Source organism: Pelodiscus sinensis, chromosome 5, assembly GCF_052426305.1.
Source record: "Pelodiscus sinensis isolate ZL-2025 chromosome 5, ASM5242630v1, whole genome shotgun sequence".
NCBI classification, from domain to species: domain Eukaryota; kingdom Metazoa; phylum Chordata; order Testudines; family Trionychidae; genus Pelodiscus; species Pelodiscus sinensis.
In genome coordinates, this window is record NC_143056.1 from 112492536 (window position 1) to 112508688 (window position 16153).

General features: G+C 44.0%; 1 protein-coding gene across 2 annotated transcripts in view; it reads right to left on the minus strand.

Moving 5' to 3' along the window:
• PIK3C2A (phosphatidylinositol-4-phosphate 3-kinase catalytic subunit type 2 alpha) overlaps positions 1–16153 on the minus strand; it is a 113361-nt gene that overhangs the window by 49919 nt on the left and 47289 nt on the right. For both annotated transcript variants that reach the window (XM_075928066.2, XM_075928065.2), the window contains exons 9-13: positions 7573–7716; positions 4217–4259; positions 3920–4130; positions 3709–3831; positions 2092–2259 (exon numbers count right to left, since the gene is read on the minus strand). In XM_075928066.2, the coding sequence (XP_075784181.1) occupies positions 2092–2259; positions 3709–3831; positions 3920–4130; positions 4217–4259; positions 7573–7716 (689 nt within the window). The remainder of the gene's footprint in view (positions 1–2091; positions 2260–3708; positions 3832–3919; positions 4131–4216; positions 4260–7572; positions 7717–16153) is intronic.

Consider the following 16153-nt stretch of genomic DNA (forward strand, 5'->3'; position numbering starts at 1 on the left):
GGACCTTTGGTCTGACCCAGGACGGCCATTCTAAGCTCAGGTCTCAGGGTCGGGGGTCTCAGTGGACCCCCTTGATTCTCTTGCACACCTGCTCCTGGGTGGCCAGGCTGGCAGCTCTCCTGCCCAAGCCGGCCACTTTCCTGTGCCTAGTGTGGAGATCGTGGACGAGGTCCACGATGTCCGCACTAGCCCAGGCGGGTGCCCGCCTCTTGCGGTCCGGGCAAGCTCCCGGGAGCCGCCAGCCTGGTCCCGGGAAGAGGGGAAGAGCTGGGGGGCATCGGGTGGCTGGCTCGAGCCGTGCCAGGTGCAGGGTCTGCTGGCTGGGTGCTGGCAGGCTTGCACCTGGCACGGGCACCGTAGCCAGCCCGTGCCCCTTTAAGGGGTCCAGGGCTGGGAGGGGGGCATAGAGTTTCCCTGGTGTTGGCCAGAGTGGCCACCAGGGAAACCTGGGGAGGACTAGCCCCCCACTAGTTCGAATTAAGGGTCTACACAGCCCTTAATTTGAACTAGCTAGTTCGAACTAGGCTTAATCCTCGTAAAATGAGGTTTACCTAGTTCGAACTAAGCGCTCCGCTAGTTCGAATTAAGTTCGAACTAGCGGAGCGCTAGTGTAGCGCCTATCAAAGTTAGTTCGAACTAACCTCCGTTAGTTCGAACTAGCTCTGTAGTGTAGACATACCCTATTTGTTTTGCTTAAGAGTTTTCATAATCATTGACAGCTGCATAAGCATCTTACAGAAATTAGTGTCCTGCATTAGTGTATTAATTAGTATGAATCAATTCTATCCATACAATTAATTTTTTTAGTAGAAATGAGTACAGACATTGTACTTGATTTTCTTAGCTCTAAGTTTGATTTGATTTATCTTTTTAAAATATGTATACCAGTGTAACTAGACCAGATGTTGCTATTATGTAAAGACTTGAGACTAGAAGAAACGTATTGCTTTCTAGGCTATTAAAAATAGAATTTCACAGAACGAATGTAAAAGAGTCCCAGATGCAAGAGCATCTCTCTTTTCCATCAATCTCCATTTAAGAGCACCGCAAGAACTGAGTTTCTCTTAATGACATACAGTTCCAAAAACTTCTTTAAAGAGCTCTTTAATTTTGAATCAACTCCTGCTGAGCAAGGCAATGGATTTTAGCTGCACTAAATTGAGAGAAATTATACTGAGAGATTGCAGGCCTGTGAGAAAGCAAAATGAAGTCCCCAAAACTAAAAATGTCTCATTGAGGGAGTCAGTCACTCTCACTCTCTCTCTCTCTCTCTCTCTCGACATGCTAAGCATTTGTTCAGAGAGGTTGCTGTTCTGTGGTATCTGTTTTACTGGCCTTGTAGCTCTTGCTTCTATGCTGTGCTGCATGGTGTAACTGGCACCATATGGTTGGACCAACGCTTGTGTGTGCATCCTTGTGAGAGCTCAATGAGCAAGTTGCTCTGCTCTCTTACCAAGTCTATTTAACACACATTGTTATACCTCAGCTACCTAACACATACCTAGTTAACTTGTCTGCCTTTCACACCTTCTAGTCAAATGCCTAGATACTGCTCACTAATTGCTGTTCTCTCCCCTCCTATCAAATGTACTCAACTAATGGAGAAAGAAGTATATGTCTGGACAGTAACACTTGGGAACACTTACATACATAGGCTGTGCACCAGATCCTATGCTGGATGTCAATGGACTACCTCAAGGATGCACTGCCACTATGCTACAAACTACTGCCACTCCACAATACTGCTATCTACCATGGTCTCTATTTGAGAAAACTACCATGCAAACTGGGTGAAATATGAACATTCCTTGATTATCAATATAATACAAACAGCCTATCATTCCAACCCTACTAGCTCATCAGTCTGTTAGCAGAAAGCAGAGCCCTTTGAATAGAAACATCTTATAAACAAATGTGAAGGATCAGCAGTATATAGAATTCTAATTAAGAGTAACTTCCCACGCAGCATGGTGTGCCAGTCTTACTTTTATCAGTCTACTAAAAAGTGGCAAAGAAGCAGCCTCTGCACTTGTGGGGATCATCTAAATTCCTTCATACACCCAAGTCATTAAACACATTTTGGCTACTTACCGTCTAAAATCGAAAAGAGGTAAAGAAACTTCACCCAACATCTCTGGTCCCTTTCTCTGTTTATTTGAATCAGGTGAACTTCCACTACTTTGATTTAATATTCCAAACAGAGTAAGACACAAGACAGATTCCAATGGCAACTGTGAAATCTGGATGGGGAAAATGATTCTGTAAAAGAAAAGAATATTTGTGAACAATCAACTAGTAAGAAAAGATAAAGGATTAGAATCTTTAAAGTTACAATATACGCTGACGCTTTTTGTTCCCAAAAGGATGTGAATTAGTGTTGAATGTTAATATGCACATCTCCTTCGTCAAGTCTCTAGTGTTAATCACAATTTCTGAAAGGTACAAGGCAACAATCCTGCATCATATCCAGCTTCAAAAGAACCTCTTAAAGGACAAGATTTCTTGTACAAATTTACATGGTCTTTTCAAGGAGCTGGACTAGTAAGTGTAATTCATTTTCCCACTTTTTCTGCTCATTTCAGGGGCCACAGAATTGATTTACCACCCTCTACTTTTCTAAGCTTAATATTAAAAACAAACTGTGAGACAATAGGTCCTTTCATCCAAATGAAGTGCTGTTTCATTAAAGCATTTACATATACTGAAATGGCACACAATGTAGAACCTTCAAATCTTGGCAAAAACTAATAAAATTCAATGGACAGAAAAAAAGTATTGAAGTATTCTCGCTACACTCGCCAACCCCCATCTTTGGGGTAAGCAAGCCCGACATTCCCCCCGGCAGCTGGGGGCCGTGCCAGCCCCAGCCTTCCCCCACACCCAGCCACAGCCCTGGCTTCTGGGTCCCCCCCCACACCAGGGCTCTTGCCCCAGCCCATCCCCAGCCGCAGCCAGCCCATCCCTCCCCCCAGCCTCTGGCACCCCCACTCTTCCTCTGGCCCCCACCCCAGTTGCATCCAGCCCTGGCCTCCCTCCCAGCTCCCCCAGCCTGTCAGCCCCCCACTGCCCTCCCTGGTTGTAGCCAGCCCTGGCCTCTTCATCCCCAGCTTATCTGCCCCCCAGCCTCTTGGCCCCCCTCCAGGCCACCTGAGTAGGGCCAGGGCTGACCTAGGGAGTGATGGGGGCAGCAGCTCCTTGCTGCGCTGGGGGCTCCGATGCTCCGGGACCCAGCGGGAGACCCAGTGAGAAAGCAAACTGGCAACCCCTAGGCTGCAGAAAGGCTTTCCAGAGTACTTACAACAGTGTAACAAGTTTCTCTCTCTAGATACTTGGATCATAATTGAAGCCTTTTCCCCAGTTTTTAGCTTTATACCTGCAAATTGTATTCACAAGGTAGGGTTCCTCCTCCTCCCCAATGTGAGACTCCCAGCAGTTTATAAATGTTAACAAATCAGCATTTAAGCGGAAAACAAATGTTCCTTCCCTCCCCCCGCCCCCACTCTCAAAATCAGCAGGATAAAGTGCTGCTCTAATATAGACAACATATGTCAGATATGATCACAGAAAGTTTAAATTTACAAAGGAGGGCAACAGAAAGTTACATAAGAGCTACTATTTCTATTCAATATCCAAGTATTGTTAGAAAATACTGTAATTAAAGATACAGAAATATTTTAATCAAGGAGCTGAAGTATTAAAATTACTCACAGTTCATCCCATTTAATCAGATAGAAGAAATTTTTGTATGTGCCAACCTTCTTCGATTGAACAGGTTTAAACAGATCTTTTCCATTATGGGTCAGCGAGCAAACCAAGTAATATTTTTCATAGCTACAAAGAAAGAGTGAGTATGTTGAACCAGGAAGAACAAGACAGATAACTGATTTGTAAAAAGACATTTGTTTAATAAAATACTCACTTTGACACCCAACCAGCATGAATTCCATGAGCAGCAAATATTGTGAACTGCAGGTGCTCTGTAGCAGTCCATGCTTCCTTAATGCTTCTGGTTTTTGTTGCAGAATTACTGCTACTGCAGCCTGAGTTTAAGTGGAGGTGAAGAAGGGCATAGACTGCTGCTGTCAACTGGTCTATGCTCACTTGCACAGGGTTTTCAGGCTGCAATGAACCTAGATTATAATACAGCTTTAATGAGCATGTTCCTAAAACAACTATTTGAAAGCAATTCTGAAATAAGATTAAATGCTTGACTTACCAGCTGAACTGGTGCTTGTATCATCACCAGGCTTTAAGGACACCTGCACAGTAAATTATGGCAAATTTCAGAAAAACATTAACAGCTTACATCCAAATAACCTTCACTTGCCATTTCTCTCAATCCCATGCTTTGTCGTTTTAAGCACTAAGGCTACATCTACATTGGCCCCTATTACGGAATAGGCATGCAAATGTAGCACTTTGGAAGAGGCAAATCCGCGGGGGATTTAAATATCCCCCGCGGCATTTGCATTTTCATAGCCACCGCTTTTTTCCGGCTTGGAGATAAGCCGGAGAAAAGCGTCCAGACTGAAAAGCCCTATTCCGGAGGATCTCTTATTCCTACTTGCCAGTCTGGACGCTTTTCTCCGGCTTATCTCCAAGCCGGAAAAAAGCGGCGGCCATGAAAATGCAAATGCCGCGGGGGATATTTAAATCCCCCACGGATTTGCCTCTTCCAAAGTGCTACATTTGCATGCCTATTCCGTAATAGGCGGCCAGTGTAGACACAGCCATTATGATTACCTGAACCACTGGGCCAGATTTTAGTTCTCATTTGAGACCCTTTGGCACTTCTCTAGCACAAAAATTCCGTAAAAGCGAACACGTGAATATTTGAGGACTCAATCAGTGGTCAAAACCAGAGCAAAAGTGTTTTGACAAGCCATAGTCAATTAGCCATCACAGGACCGTTTGAAGTTGGAATAAATCCGTAGTGCTGAGGATACCCTAATTTACACCAAGGGACTATGCAAACACAACGGTAGTATACAGATCAGTTACACAGAGGAACAGACTGTTATAGTCAATATTCCACGTCTGAAATAGCAAAGACATTAGATATCAGAATTCATTTCTCAAACTATGCAACAAATGTAGTGAGTGCTAAGCATGAGCTTATACATCTAGGAAGCACTAGGGATGTTAACTATTGGTTATTTTACTAGTCGAGGAATTTCCATCGACTACTCAACTATTTGATAGGCACTTCCTCATTCCTCCTTTGAAATGTACAAGAGCCCTAGTCGGGCTCAAGAGGAATGTGGAACTCTGCCTGCAGCCCAGGGACAGCAGAGAAGTCCCACTGACTCTAGGCTGCATGCCATATGCCAGCTTTGAAATGTACAAGAGTCCCCTGCTGACCTCGGGCTCCATGCTGCTCTACATTTGAAATGCCATGCGGAGCCCGGGGTCAGCTGATCCTGGGTTCTGCAGAAATGGTGCGCAGAGCGCAGGATCAACAGTGGGGTGCTGCCCTTTGAACAGCCTCTCACCCTTTGAGAAATGCAGCAGCGCCGCACAGCTGATCCCGGGATCAGCTGTGCAGCACTACTGCTTTGAAGTATCCCCTTCCTGCCTCTATCTGATAGAGGCAGGGGGAAAAGGAGAGAGGAGAAGAGAGAGAGAGATTGACTAGTCGACTAGTCTTTAACATCCTTAGGAAGCACCAAACTTTTTTAAAGTGTATCCTGTCAGAGGTATCTTTACCATACAGCTAGTATCTACACCAGTGGTCTCCAACCTTTACACACCCCAGATCATTTTTTGAATTTAAGGGCAACTCAGTCTACCAGGCCCCTTCCCCAAAGCCCTACCCACTCATGTTCACTCTCCCCCACTCTCACTCACTATCACCTGGCTGGGGCAGGAGGGGGCTCAAGGCTGGGGTGCAAGGAGGAGGTTCAGGTTCCAAGAAAGATTTTGGGTATAAGAGGAGGTGGACTGTGGAAGTAAGTTTGCATACAGGAGGGGGGCTCCAGGTTGGGGCAAAGAGTTTAGGTGCAGGAGTAAGGAGTGCAGGCTCCGCAAGAGCGTTTGTCTCTGCCTGAAGCCCCCTTCTGCACCCACGCTCTCTCCAGAGCTTATACCCCTCAGTCAGGGTTTTAAGAAATTGCTCCAGCAAGCTTTAGAACATTGAGGGTTCCCCCTCTGTATGGGGCTCAGACATTTTTAATGAAGATTTTCTGCATTTCCATGCCAAATTTTACTTTTACTTTTCAGAAGCAGTCTGAAGGGGACTGTCTGTGACTCTCTGGGTAGGCTGGTATAGTGTCTGAGAAGCTTATATTTGGTAACTGGCTGGTAAAATCTAAGCATAGATCTCAACCAATTTGGTTTTTGTGCCCTGCTTCCCAACCATCTTCCTTGAGATTGGCCAACAGGCTCCTGAGTCACTGCAGGCAGCTTTACAAATACTACCATCAACACAATGTGAACCAAGGAAATTAGGACATAGTATGATATTAGCATGGTGGGACAACAGAGGGCACACCGCTCTGTAAAAGTATGATTTTTATATTTATGGAAGTGTTTTATTCTTTTCTGACAAAAGGTTTCCTCTAATGAATATCACCTTTTGATATAGCTAAGTCAGACCTTGTGAAAAAGTTTACCATCTTCATTGAAACAAACTACGCAATTAAAGCAATTTTAGTATGAGAATTTGCCTAAAAACATAAGAATTCCCATACTAGGTCAGACCAATGGTTCACCTGGCCCAGTATCCTATCTTCCGACAGTGGCCAATGCCAGGTGCCTCAGAGGCAATGAACAGAACAGGTAATCATCAAGTGTTCCACCCTGTCACCCATACTCAGCTTCAGACAAACAGAGGCTAGGAACACCCTCCTTGCTCATCCTGGCTGATAGCCATTGATGGACTTATCACCCATGAATTTATTTAGCTCTTTTTTTGTGCCACGTTGAAGTCCTGGCCTATAGAGCATCCTCTGACAAGGCGTTCTATAGGCTGACTGTGTAACGTGTGAAAATACACAAATTAGCATAATTTAGGAGCACATTTGGATCTAGACTGAAGTCTCTGAATATTCAGATAAGACAGTTTAAGTGCAACAGGTAATTTACACATTACAGACAAAGACACTGATTATAGGCTTGTATGAAAGGAAGACAAGTTTCTATCACTGCAGTTCTTCGCAGAAGGGGCATGAACTAACCATTAAAGTTTCAGTTGAATTTAGTGTGCCCACTGTCAGGGACAAGTCAACACAGCACAATCTCAGGTTAGTACATAATATGTGCACAATATGTAAAGTTACCAAAGCTTGAAGTAATTTCAAAAGCTTTTTAAAAGCCAAGGCTACTTAAATAGGAAAAGATTCCAAGAGTTTACCATCAATTAAATATTACTTTGAATAGACTGAAAAAAGAATTTTTAAAATCACACCTTTCACAATGTTGAGGCACCCCTTTAAACTTTGTTTTTAAAAAACAATTCTAATTGAAACCTCATTTATAAATATTTTTGAAATGATACTTTTATCAGTATTTAGTATAAAGCTACACAATGCCATTTACACAGTCTGTTCAAGTTCACATGATAAACATGCTTACCTCAGTGCTTTTATGCCTTGGAAGATTAACAGCCCTCCTTAGCTTCTTTACAGAGTCTGTTATTGCTTGAGTTTCTACTCCATCCAATGTGTAACAGATTTTTCTTACAACCTTGATTACTTGATCTACTGCTTTATGTTGGTTCTAGTGAGAGAAGTACACAAAGAAAGAAAGGAAGATTTTTTATTTTGTTTACAGAAATTGAGATTGCTGCAGTCCAAAAAAAGATTAGAGGGACGAGTCAAAGGACAACAGATAACTGAAGATTGCTGACACACACAGAGACAGCGTTATGGTAATGCAGGCAATGTTAATGGTGCGATTTCCCAACTTCAGGAGTTTTTCTACTTTGCAGCCCTAAGGGTCTTTTGATGTAGCTTTTTATACAGCACAGGGTATTAAGAATTCCTGACAAGATACTTCAATACCTCCTTGCTTCAGAATAATTGTGTTTTTCAGGCTTGAGTCCTATTTTAAATCAAAGGATTTTTACATCAACAGAACATGGGAGGACAACATTAAATCTACAGTAAACTTCCGATAATCTGGCACCTTTAGGACCCAGGGGGTGCCAGATTATCAGATGTGCCGGACTATCAGAAGGGGGGGGGGGCTATGAGGGGTCTGGGGTGGGGGAGATGCCACAGTTTCAGCAGTGGCTGAATCGGGGGACTCATGGGGCAGAGCAGCTGGGGTGCTGCCGGATTGGTCCAGTAGCGCCGCCCTTCGGCGCTGCAAGACCAACCTGGCAGCACCCCAGCTGCTCTTGGGGACGCCTGGGACAGAGCAGCTGGGGTGCTGCTGGGTTGGTCCTGCAGTGCCGAGGGGCGGGCGCTATGGGACCAACCCGGCAGCACCTCAGCTGCTCTGCCCCAGGCGTCCCCAAGTCAGCTGCTGCTGAAACTGATCAGCGACTGACTCCAGGAAGCCCGGGGCAGAGTTGCTCTGCCCCCGGCTTCCAGGAATCAGCCGCTGGTCAGTTTCAGCAGCAGCTGAATCGGGAAAGACCGGCGCAGAGCAGCTCCAATTGTCTGGCAGCCAGAGCACTTCCGGGTTCCTGATGGTGCCGGACCATCAGGAGTGCCGAAGCATTGGATGCCGGACCAATGGAGTTTTACTGTATTTGGATAAGTTATTAACAGTTAAATAAAGGAAAAGTCCATAAACGCAAACCATAAATGAACAATTTAACAAACTGGTATGTTTTAGCATTTAAGAGCACTCAATTGAGTTTATTTGCAGGAGGGAAGTTAATTGTTAACAGGTGAGGATTACTGGTTACGGTTAACTGGCGGGGCTGCTCCAGCCCCATGCAGCCCACTGCTGGCAAAGCAGCCGCCGTCCATAGCTGGGGTTGGCTGCTCCAGCCCAACTAGTTAAACTTAATGTTTAACCAGTTACACAGGATTTTACATCTCTGATTTGCAGTACATCTTACTTCCAGAAGATGGGTAAAAGAAATATGAGAAGCCCTATGACATGTGGTGATGAGGAACTGAGAGCCAGGTACATAAGGGATGAACCTTAGTATTGGTGCAAAGTGATTATTCATAAGTTATAATTGCAGCTTATTAAAAATCCGCCTTTATAAGTTAAGAAATATCTATCACTACTTATACATGTTTTTGGGTGGTTTATTTTATTCAATGAAGTATTCAAGTTAAAGAAACACTTAGGAAAGCTGAGCTCTCCCTTGACTGACAGGCTCAACAGGTGTGAAGAACAATTATACCTCTCCATGGTCATAGGTATGTACTCATCATATTCATCACCTAGAAGCCTGATTGCCCAATCTTAGGAATACATAACATGTATAACTTCTATGCTGTGTTAGTGTTTTTTATTGATCATGTTTGAAAGTTAACTTATTGTGATTTTTGCCTTAAGTAGGAGTATTTGGTAGGAATCTATGGGTAAAGCTACTGAAGATTGTACTATGAGAACAGTTTGGTTAAAAGGCAAATAGCCAACAAGAGTATTTTGTCAAAGAGGAGACTTCTCCCGTTCTTGCCAAAGAAAGAAGGTTTTCTAACTCATTTCACAGTCACAAAAGCTATATTTTCTTTAAAGGGAAAAATATTCTTCAGGATGTGGGTGCAGACATGTAACCCACTCAGATGTGTGCACACCCAGCATGCTGAAGCTAGAGAACTTTGCCTAGCAGTACCCATCATGGCAACCCCCCCCCCCCCCTTTTTGATTCCTTATAGCCTCTTCCAGGAGTATTTCTGGGCAGTGCTGCCATGACTCCCCACAACTCATTCACACTGAAAGCCAAACCTTGAGTCTCTGATGCAGAGGGGGTGGAGGGTTGGTTTTGGAATACACATCTAACAGTGGTTTTTTCATCAGTAAGTCAGGAAGGACTGTAAGAAATCTGGGAGATTGAACAGAAACTGTGAAGGCTGGAAAGCCAAAATGGACTGAGCCAAATTGGTGCAATGAGTGTCAGTTTGACATCATCCAATTTCCATTTGAGAATAACCCAAGATAAAGGAGATTAGGAGAGGAAGGCCTACATTAGCACCACTCCCTACTTCAAATGTAAAGTGTTGCCTAAGGAGCCTGGAGCAAAATCTGCTCAAGAGCAAAACTGACTGAACTTCTTGTCTTTTGTGGCAAACCGATTGATCACTGGAGTACCCATCCTCTGAAGATGGACCTCTGAATGGTGCTCTTCAAGGACCATGCATGGTTCTCCAGAAATTCCTGCTGAGGTGATCAGACAACTGATTCCATGCATCCAATAAGTGTGTAGCTGGGGGAATTTCTTGCTAGATGAAAAAGTGCCAAAACTATTGCTGCATGACAGGTGTTTGGAGCAGGTGCGTCCCTACTTTTTCACTTAATACACTGCAATGGTAAGGTTGGTAAGTATGTGATCCTCTGTGACCTTGATCAAAGTCTGAATGGCCCACCACACAGTGTAAAGTGCTTGAAACTCCAATACACTGATAGGAAGGGAAACTTACTGTTCTGTTCATAAACAGGGAACTTCCAATGTGCCTAGATTCACAGCTCCAGCTCCAACTTATTGTGGAGAGAGAACTATAGTTCTGGTTGGTGGCAATTGGAGATAAGAATCACCTTCATTATACGTTGTTCTGATCTGTCCTCCATTATAGGACTGCAAGATCATCTGTGACATTTGGACAACTCTGTCCAGTAACAGAACTTGGGAGAGAGCCCAACTTCACCAGGATTGAAGAGGACAAAGTTGCATGCTGGGTTAAAAGAGTACAGGCATTCCCCAATTTACGAACAGGTTACATTCTGAATAGCTGGTCGTAACTCGATTTGTTTGTAAGTCGGAAATACCCCATACAAAGCACTAGAATCGTAACCAAGCACGAACAACACAGCAATCAAAGAAAAATAGAAACACACGAAAAAAACAACAACACTACTGCAGCAACAGCAAACTTTATTTAATAAAGATGAACATGAAATACAACACACAATGCAGTAATTTAAATCCAATTAATTCAATTCACATTACTGTATGAGGAATCGGAGGAATAAAAAAACTACAGTAAGAACATCATCAACAGATTCTATTTCAGCAGTTCCTTTGCTTGTAGAAGGCATTGGTTCAGCATGGGAGGCATCACTGCTGGGGGTTTTCTTTAAAAATATATCCATTTTGGACTGGACAATTTATTTTTTCTTCTCGTTATAAATTTCCTTATAGCAAGCCAGGGCATCCTGAATTAAACGATCCACCTTTGAGAATCTTGCAACATTAGGGTCCATTTTTTCAAACATTTGCATTCCTTCATTTATTTTGCTGAAAGCTGCAGCCATTTCTTTCATCACAAAGTTTTTGGGGGCTTCTTCTTCTTGGGCTGTTTGTCTCTCTTCCTCTGCTACCCTCTCCGCCTCAAGCTGCATTAAATCTTCATTGCTCAGCTCCTCCCCAACATCCTCAAGCAGTTGGTGTATGTCTTCATTATCCATTTCCAGAGCCACTTCTTTCGCCAGCTGTACAATGTTATTAGAAATGTCTTCCAGTGCCTTTTCTTTTTCAACCCCTTTGAAACAGTTCACAAATCTTTTTAGGATTTTCTTTCATATGCCATTCATACATTGTGGAGTAACTTCTTCCCACCCTGCAGCAATGTTCCTTATGCAATGCAGAATGTTGTAGTCCTTCCAAAATTCACATAATGTTTTGCCGTTTTTGTATTCTGTGGCAGCTAGATAAGTTCATGGAGGTTAGGTACATAAAAGGCCATTAGCCGGGGATAGAAATGGTGTCCCTGGCCTCTGTTCGTCAGAGGCTGGAGAAGGATGGCAGGAGACAAATTGCTTGATCATTGTCTTCGGTCCACCCACTCTGGGGCACCTGGTGCTGGCCACTGTTGGCAGACAGGCTACTGGGCTAGATGGACCTTTGGTCTGACCCAGTACGGCCATTTTTATGTTCTTATGTACTGCCTTTGCAAATGTGTTGCGAAGATAATATGCTTTGAAAGCAGCTATGGCCCCATGGTCCATGGGTTGGAGAATAGATGTGGTGTTGGGAGGCAGAAACACCACTTTCACGTCGGAATGTAAGTCATTGAGGTATTGAGTGACCTGGAGCATTATCCAAAATAAGCAAAATTTGGAAAGGAATTCCTTTCTCCAGAAAATATGACTTGACTTCAGGGATGAAGCAGTTCGTGAACCAATCATCAAAAAGTGCAAGAGTCATCCAGGCTTTCTTATTAGTGCGATAATGGACCGGTAAAGTAGCCTTGCTGATATTCTTGAAAGCTCTAGGGTTTTCAGAGCGATAAATCAAGAGGGGTTTCAATTTATACCCAGAAACATTGCCTCCTAACAAGACTGTTAAACAATCTTTGAAAGCCTTATAACCAGGCATAGTTTTTGCTTCTTTATGTATGTAGGTACGTTCGGGCATTTTCTTCCAAAAGAGACCTGTCTCATCAACATTAAAGACCTGTTCTGGAAAATAATTTCCTTCTTTTATCAGCTTATTCAATTCTTCTATGAAAGGTTCTGCTGCTTTCAAATCAGCACTGGCTGCCTCCCCACTTAATTTCACATTATGAAGATTTGCATGCATCTTGAAAGCGTTGAATCAACTGTGACTAGCATTGAAAGTTTAGTCATAGTCATACCCCTCCTTTTTCTTTAAGTCATCAAAAAGACTATGAGCCTTAGCTTGTATTGTCATGAGACTTAATGGTGTGCGTTTTTCAATTTGGTCTTCCATCCAAAGCACTAAGAGTTTTTCCATTTCCATATTGGGACCTGCTCTTTCCTTTGTTAGAATTTTTGATTTCATGGGAGCAGACCCTTTCACTGCTTCACAAATGCGATCGCTATCCTTTATAATGGTGCTGATAGTGGATTTTGATAGCCCTAACTTACGCGACATGAAGGACACTGTTTGACCCCCTTCATATTGACTCTCTATTGTTATTTTCTTTTCCAAATCAATAGTTTTTCTCTTTCTTTTCTCACCCCCCCTTATCACTAGCTCTTTTTCTTTTACTTGACATGATGGCCACAAGCAAACACTGAAAATACTGTGAGGGAATGAAACGTAAACACGCTGCCTGACCGCAGACACGCAAACACAACGTGCTGCCGCAAGGTTGGTCGTAAGTGTGGATGTTCGTAAGTCAAGGTGGTCGTAAGTCGGGGAACAACTGTACACAGCCATATGATCTAGTAATTTCAGGTATACAAGGATAGTTGTTGAAGGGTTAGAACAGAAGGACTGGGTAGGTGACAAATTGTTTGAAATGGTCTGTTAAATAGAAAAGGCCTCATATTTGGAGTTTAGCAGGGTCCAATGAACTGGATTCTTTGTGCTGGAATTAATATTGACCTTATGTTCAAAACCAGCCTTCCTGGACCAAAAAAAGACAGCATGAATGGGATATCATGGAGGACCTATACTTTGAATTTTCCCCTCAGTAATCAATTGTCCAGGTAAAGAAACAAGTGAATTATAGCCTCCTAAGATAGGCTGGTACTATCACCATGCATTTGATAAACACACAGAGTTGATGACAGACCAAAGGGGAGAACTGTGTACTGATGTTGACTAGGGAGGTAATGGGTTAACCTGTGGCCCGGCCAGATCTGCTGTGCCACACTTCAGGCAGGGGCTCCGGCATGGTCAGGCCTGTGGCGCAAACACTTTAACTTATAATGAACACCTTGTCTACCACCACAAATTTCAAACTTCTCAAGTTTAGATGAAGTCTAAATGTTTAGATTCAAGTTTATAAAAGAGAATTGGGTCTGGATGCGAAATAGACAACTGGAAATAGACAACTGGAAATAGACAACTGGAAATAGACAACTGGAAATAGACAACTGGAAATAGACAACTGGAAATAGGCATCCTGAAGACTGAGGGCAGCAAACCAGCCATTTTGCTCTGGCTCCAGCTATTTGCATGGAGAATTGCAGCTAAGATTAGCATACAGAATCTCATATTTCTGAAGGTCCAGCATCAGTCTCAAGCCCTCTCAGAAATAAACTAGAGCAGAATCCCTTATTTCACCAATGCTGAAGGGGAGAGTCTTCTGGGGCTCCCAAAATGCAAACAATCTGGATCTGCAATAGTAGAAATAACTCATGAGGGGGATCCCTGAAAAGTGAAAGAGAAGGACAGAAAGGAATTGGATATTGTAACCTCATCCTACAGTGCTTAGAATACATCTGCCTGTGGTTCTTTCGCAATCACTGTAAAGCGGGACTGTGTCTCCAAATGGCATGGATCTGGTCCACAAGTCGATACCTTAGGGGCGGGCAATAATTTTTTACCAGGGGCCACCTCAGAAATTTTTGAAGTGGCCCTGGGCTGCACTGGAAGGGGCTAGGCCTCAAGCGGAAGAGGTGGGGCCAGGACACTTCCCTCCTTCCCTACCCACAGACTATGGTTGGTCTGGCAGTGGGGAGCGAGTGAAGTCTTTGCCCCTTCCCAGAGGTTCCCCTAGGTACCGATGCCCCTGGCGGTGGGAGGAGACTTCACACGCTCCCCTTTTTGCCCCCAGGCCAATGAGGGCTTGAGGGTGGGGAAACACGCTAAGTCTCCTCCTGCTCTGCCAGTAGTACGCAGCACTTAGAAGTGCCACACGCTCCTGGTAGGGCAGGAGGAGACTTTGCTTGCTTCCTGGCCCCGAAGCCCTGATTGGCCTGGGGGCAGGGGAGTGGCAGGGCCTCTGCAGGCTGAATCAACCTGATTGGCGGGCTAGATCCAGCCCACAGAGCCCTTTTGTTCACCCCTGTGAAAACTGGTATATTGCACTCAACAGGATAGTCAAATCAACAGCCTACCCTCCATCAGCTTTGGTCATGCTAACTGAAGTTGAAACCAGGCCGTCTCCTGACGCTTTCTCTCTCTCTCTCTGTCTAACTGGGTATTTCTTGTTACCAGAATAAGCTGAATGCCAAAAATTACCACTGAGAACACTACCAGTATTGTGACTGTTGTTGATTGTAATAACTTATCGTATAACCAGAGTTCTTAAAATAAAAATCCAACAAAAGGCAAGTCCTCTGTGCCCCCACTGGACATTTGGAACTATGACCAAGTTCTAGAATAAAGTTCCTATTGTTGTAACTGTGGTGTCAGCCATATTCAGTGCAGATTGCAGTTATGTTGTGGCCACCACACAGCCTTCTGCAATTAAAGCCTTAAACTCATCCCTTGTCTGTAAATTTTAACAGCCTCTCAATTTACAGAGTCATATTTTAGTAACAGTTCCTGTTCAAACAAATGCACAATGGTAGATGACTGCTGAATAAGTTTTCCTTCCTGGTATAGATGAAGTCTAAATGTTTAGATTCAAGTTTATAAAAGAGAATTGGGTCTGGATGCGAGCAAAGGAAATTAAAACCCTGAAGAGGGATGCAATATCTCTCATCAAAATGCTTCACAGCAGGTAGTAAGGACACTGAGTTATGCCAAAAAGTCTTTTTGAATGCCAAAACCCCTTTATTTATAAACGAGAGCTTTCCTTTTCGGAGGAGATGACTGGAGAATATCTACCATCTTATGAATAGTCTCCTGAACTAACTCTGCCTAAATGCTTCCGGCTATAGTCTTTCACCTCAGGAGATCTTGATATGACGAAGTCCTCCAGCAGAGGACAAAAATACTGTGAAGATAAGGCAGCAGAGCCACAGGAGCCTGCTGTGACAATGCTTGCTACTGAAATCAGGCTCAGATTAGGTCAGCTTAGAGGCAGCAATCGCATTTTGCAGTTCAAGGGTCAGGCGGTGAGACAGCATGGGGGTTCAGTGACCATGCTCTAGAACAGGGGTTGGCAACATACAGCACGTGTGCCATAAATGACAAGCAAGAGGATTTTGAGTGGCACATGCTCGGCCCCACCCTTCTCCCACATGCAGCAGGGAGCCCACACTGCTGCCAGAGCCTTGCAGCCAGCAGGCAGACATGAGGCTGCAGCACACCAGCTCTGGGGAGGCAGGCGGGGAGGTTGTAGATTAGGCTGCATGGGGCTCATGGTACATGAGAGGCTGGTGCCTTCCCTCTATCCTGACAGCAGGTTAGGCTGGAGCATAGCAGCTGGGCACTTGGAGGCAGGCTGGA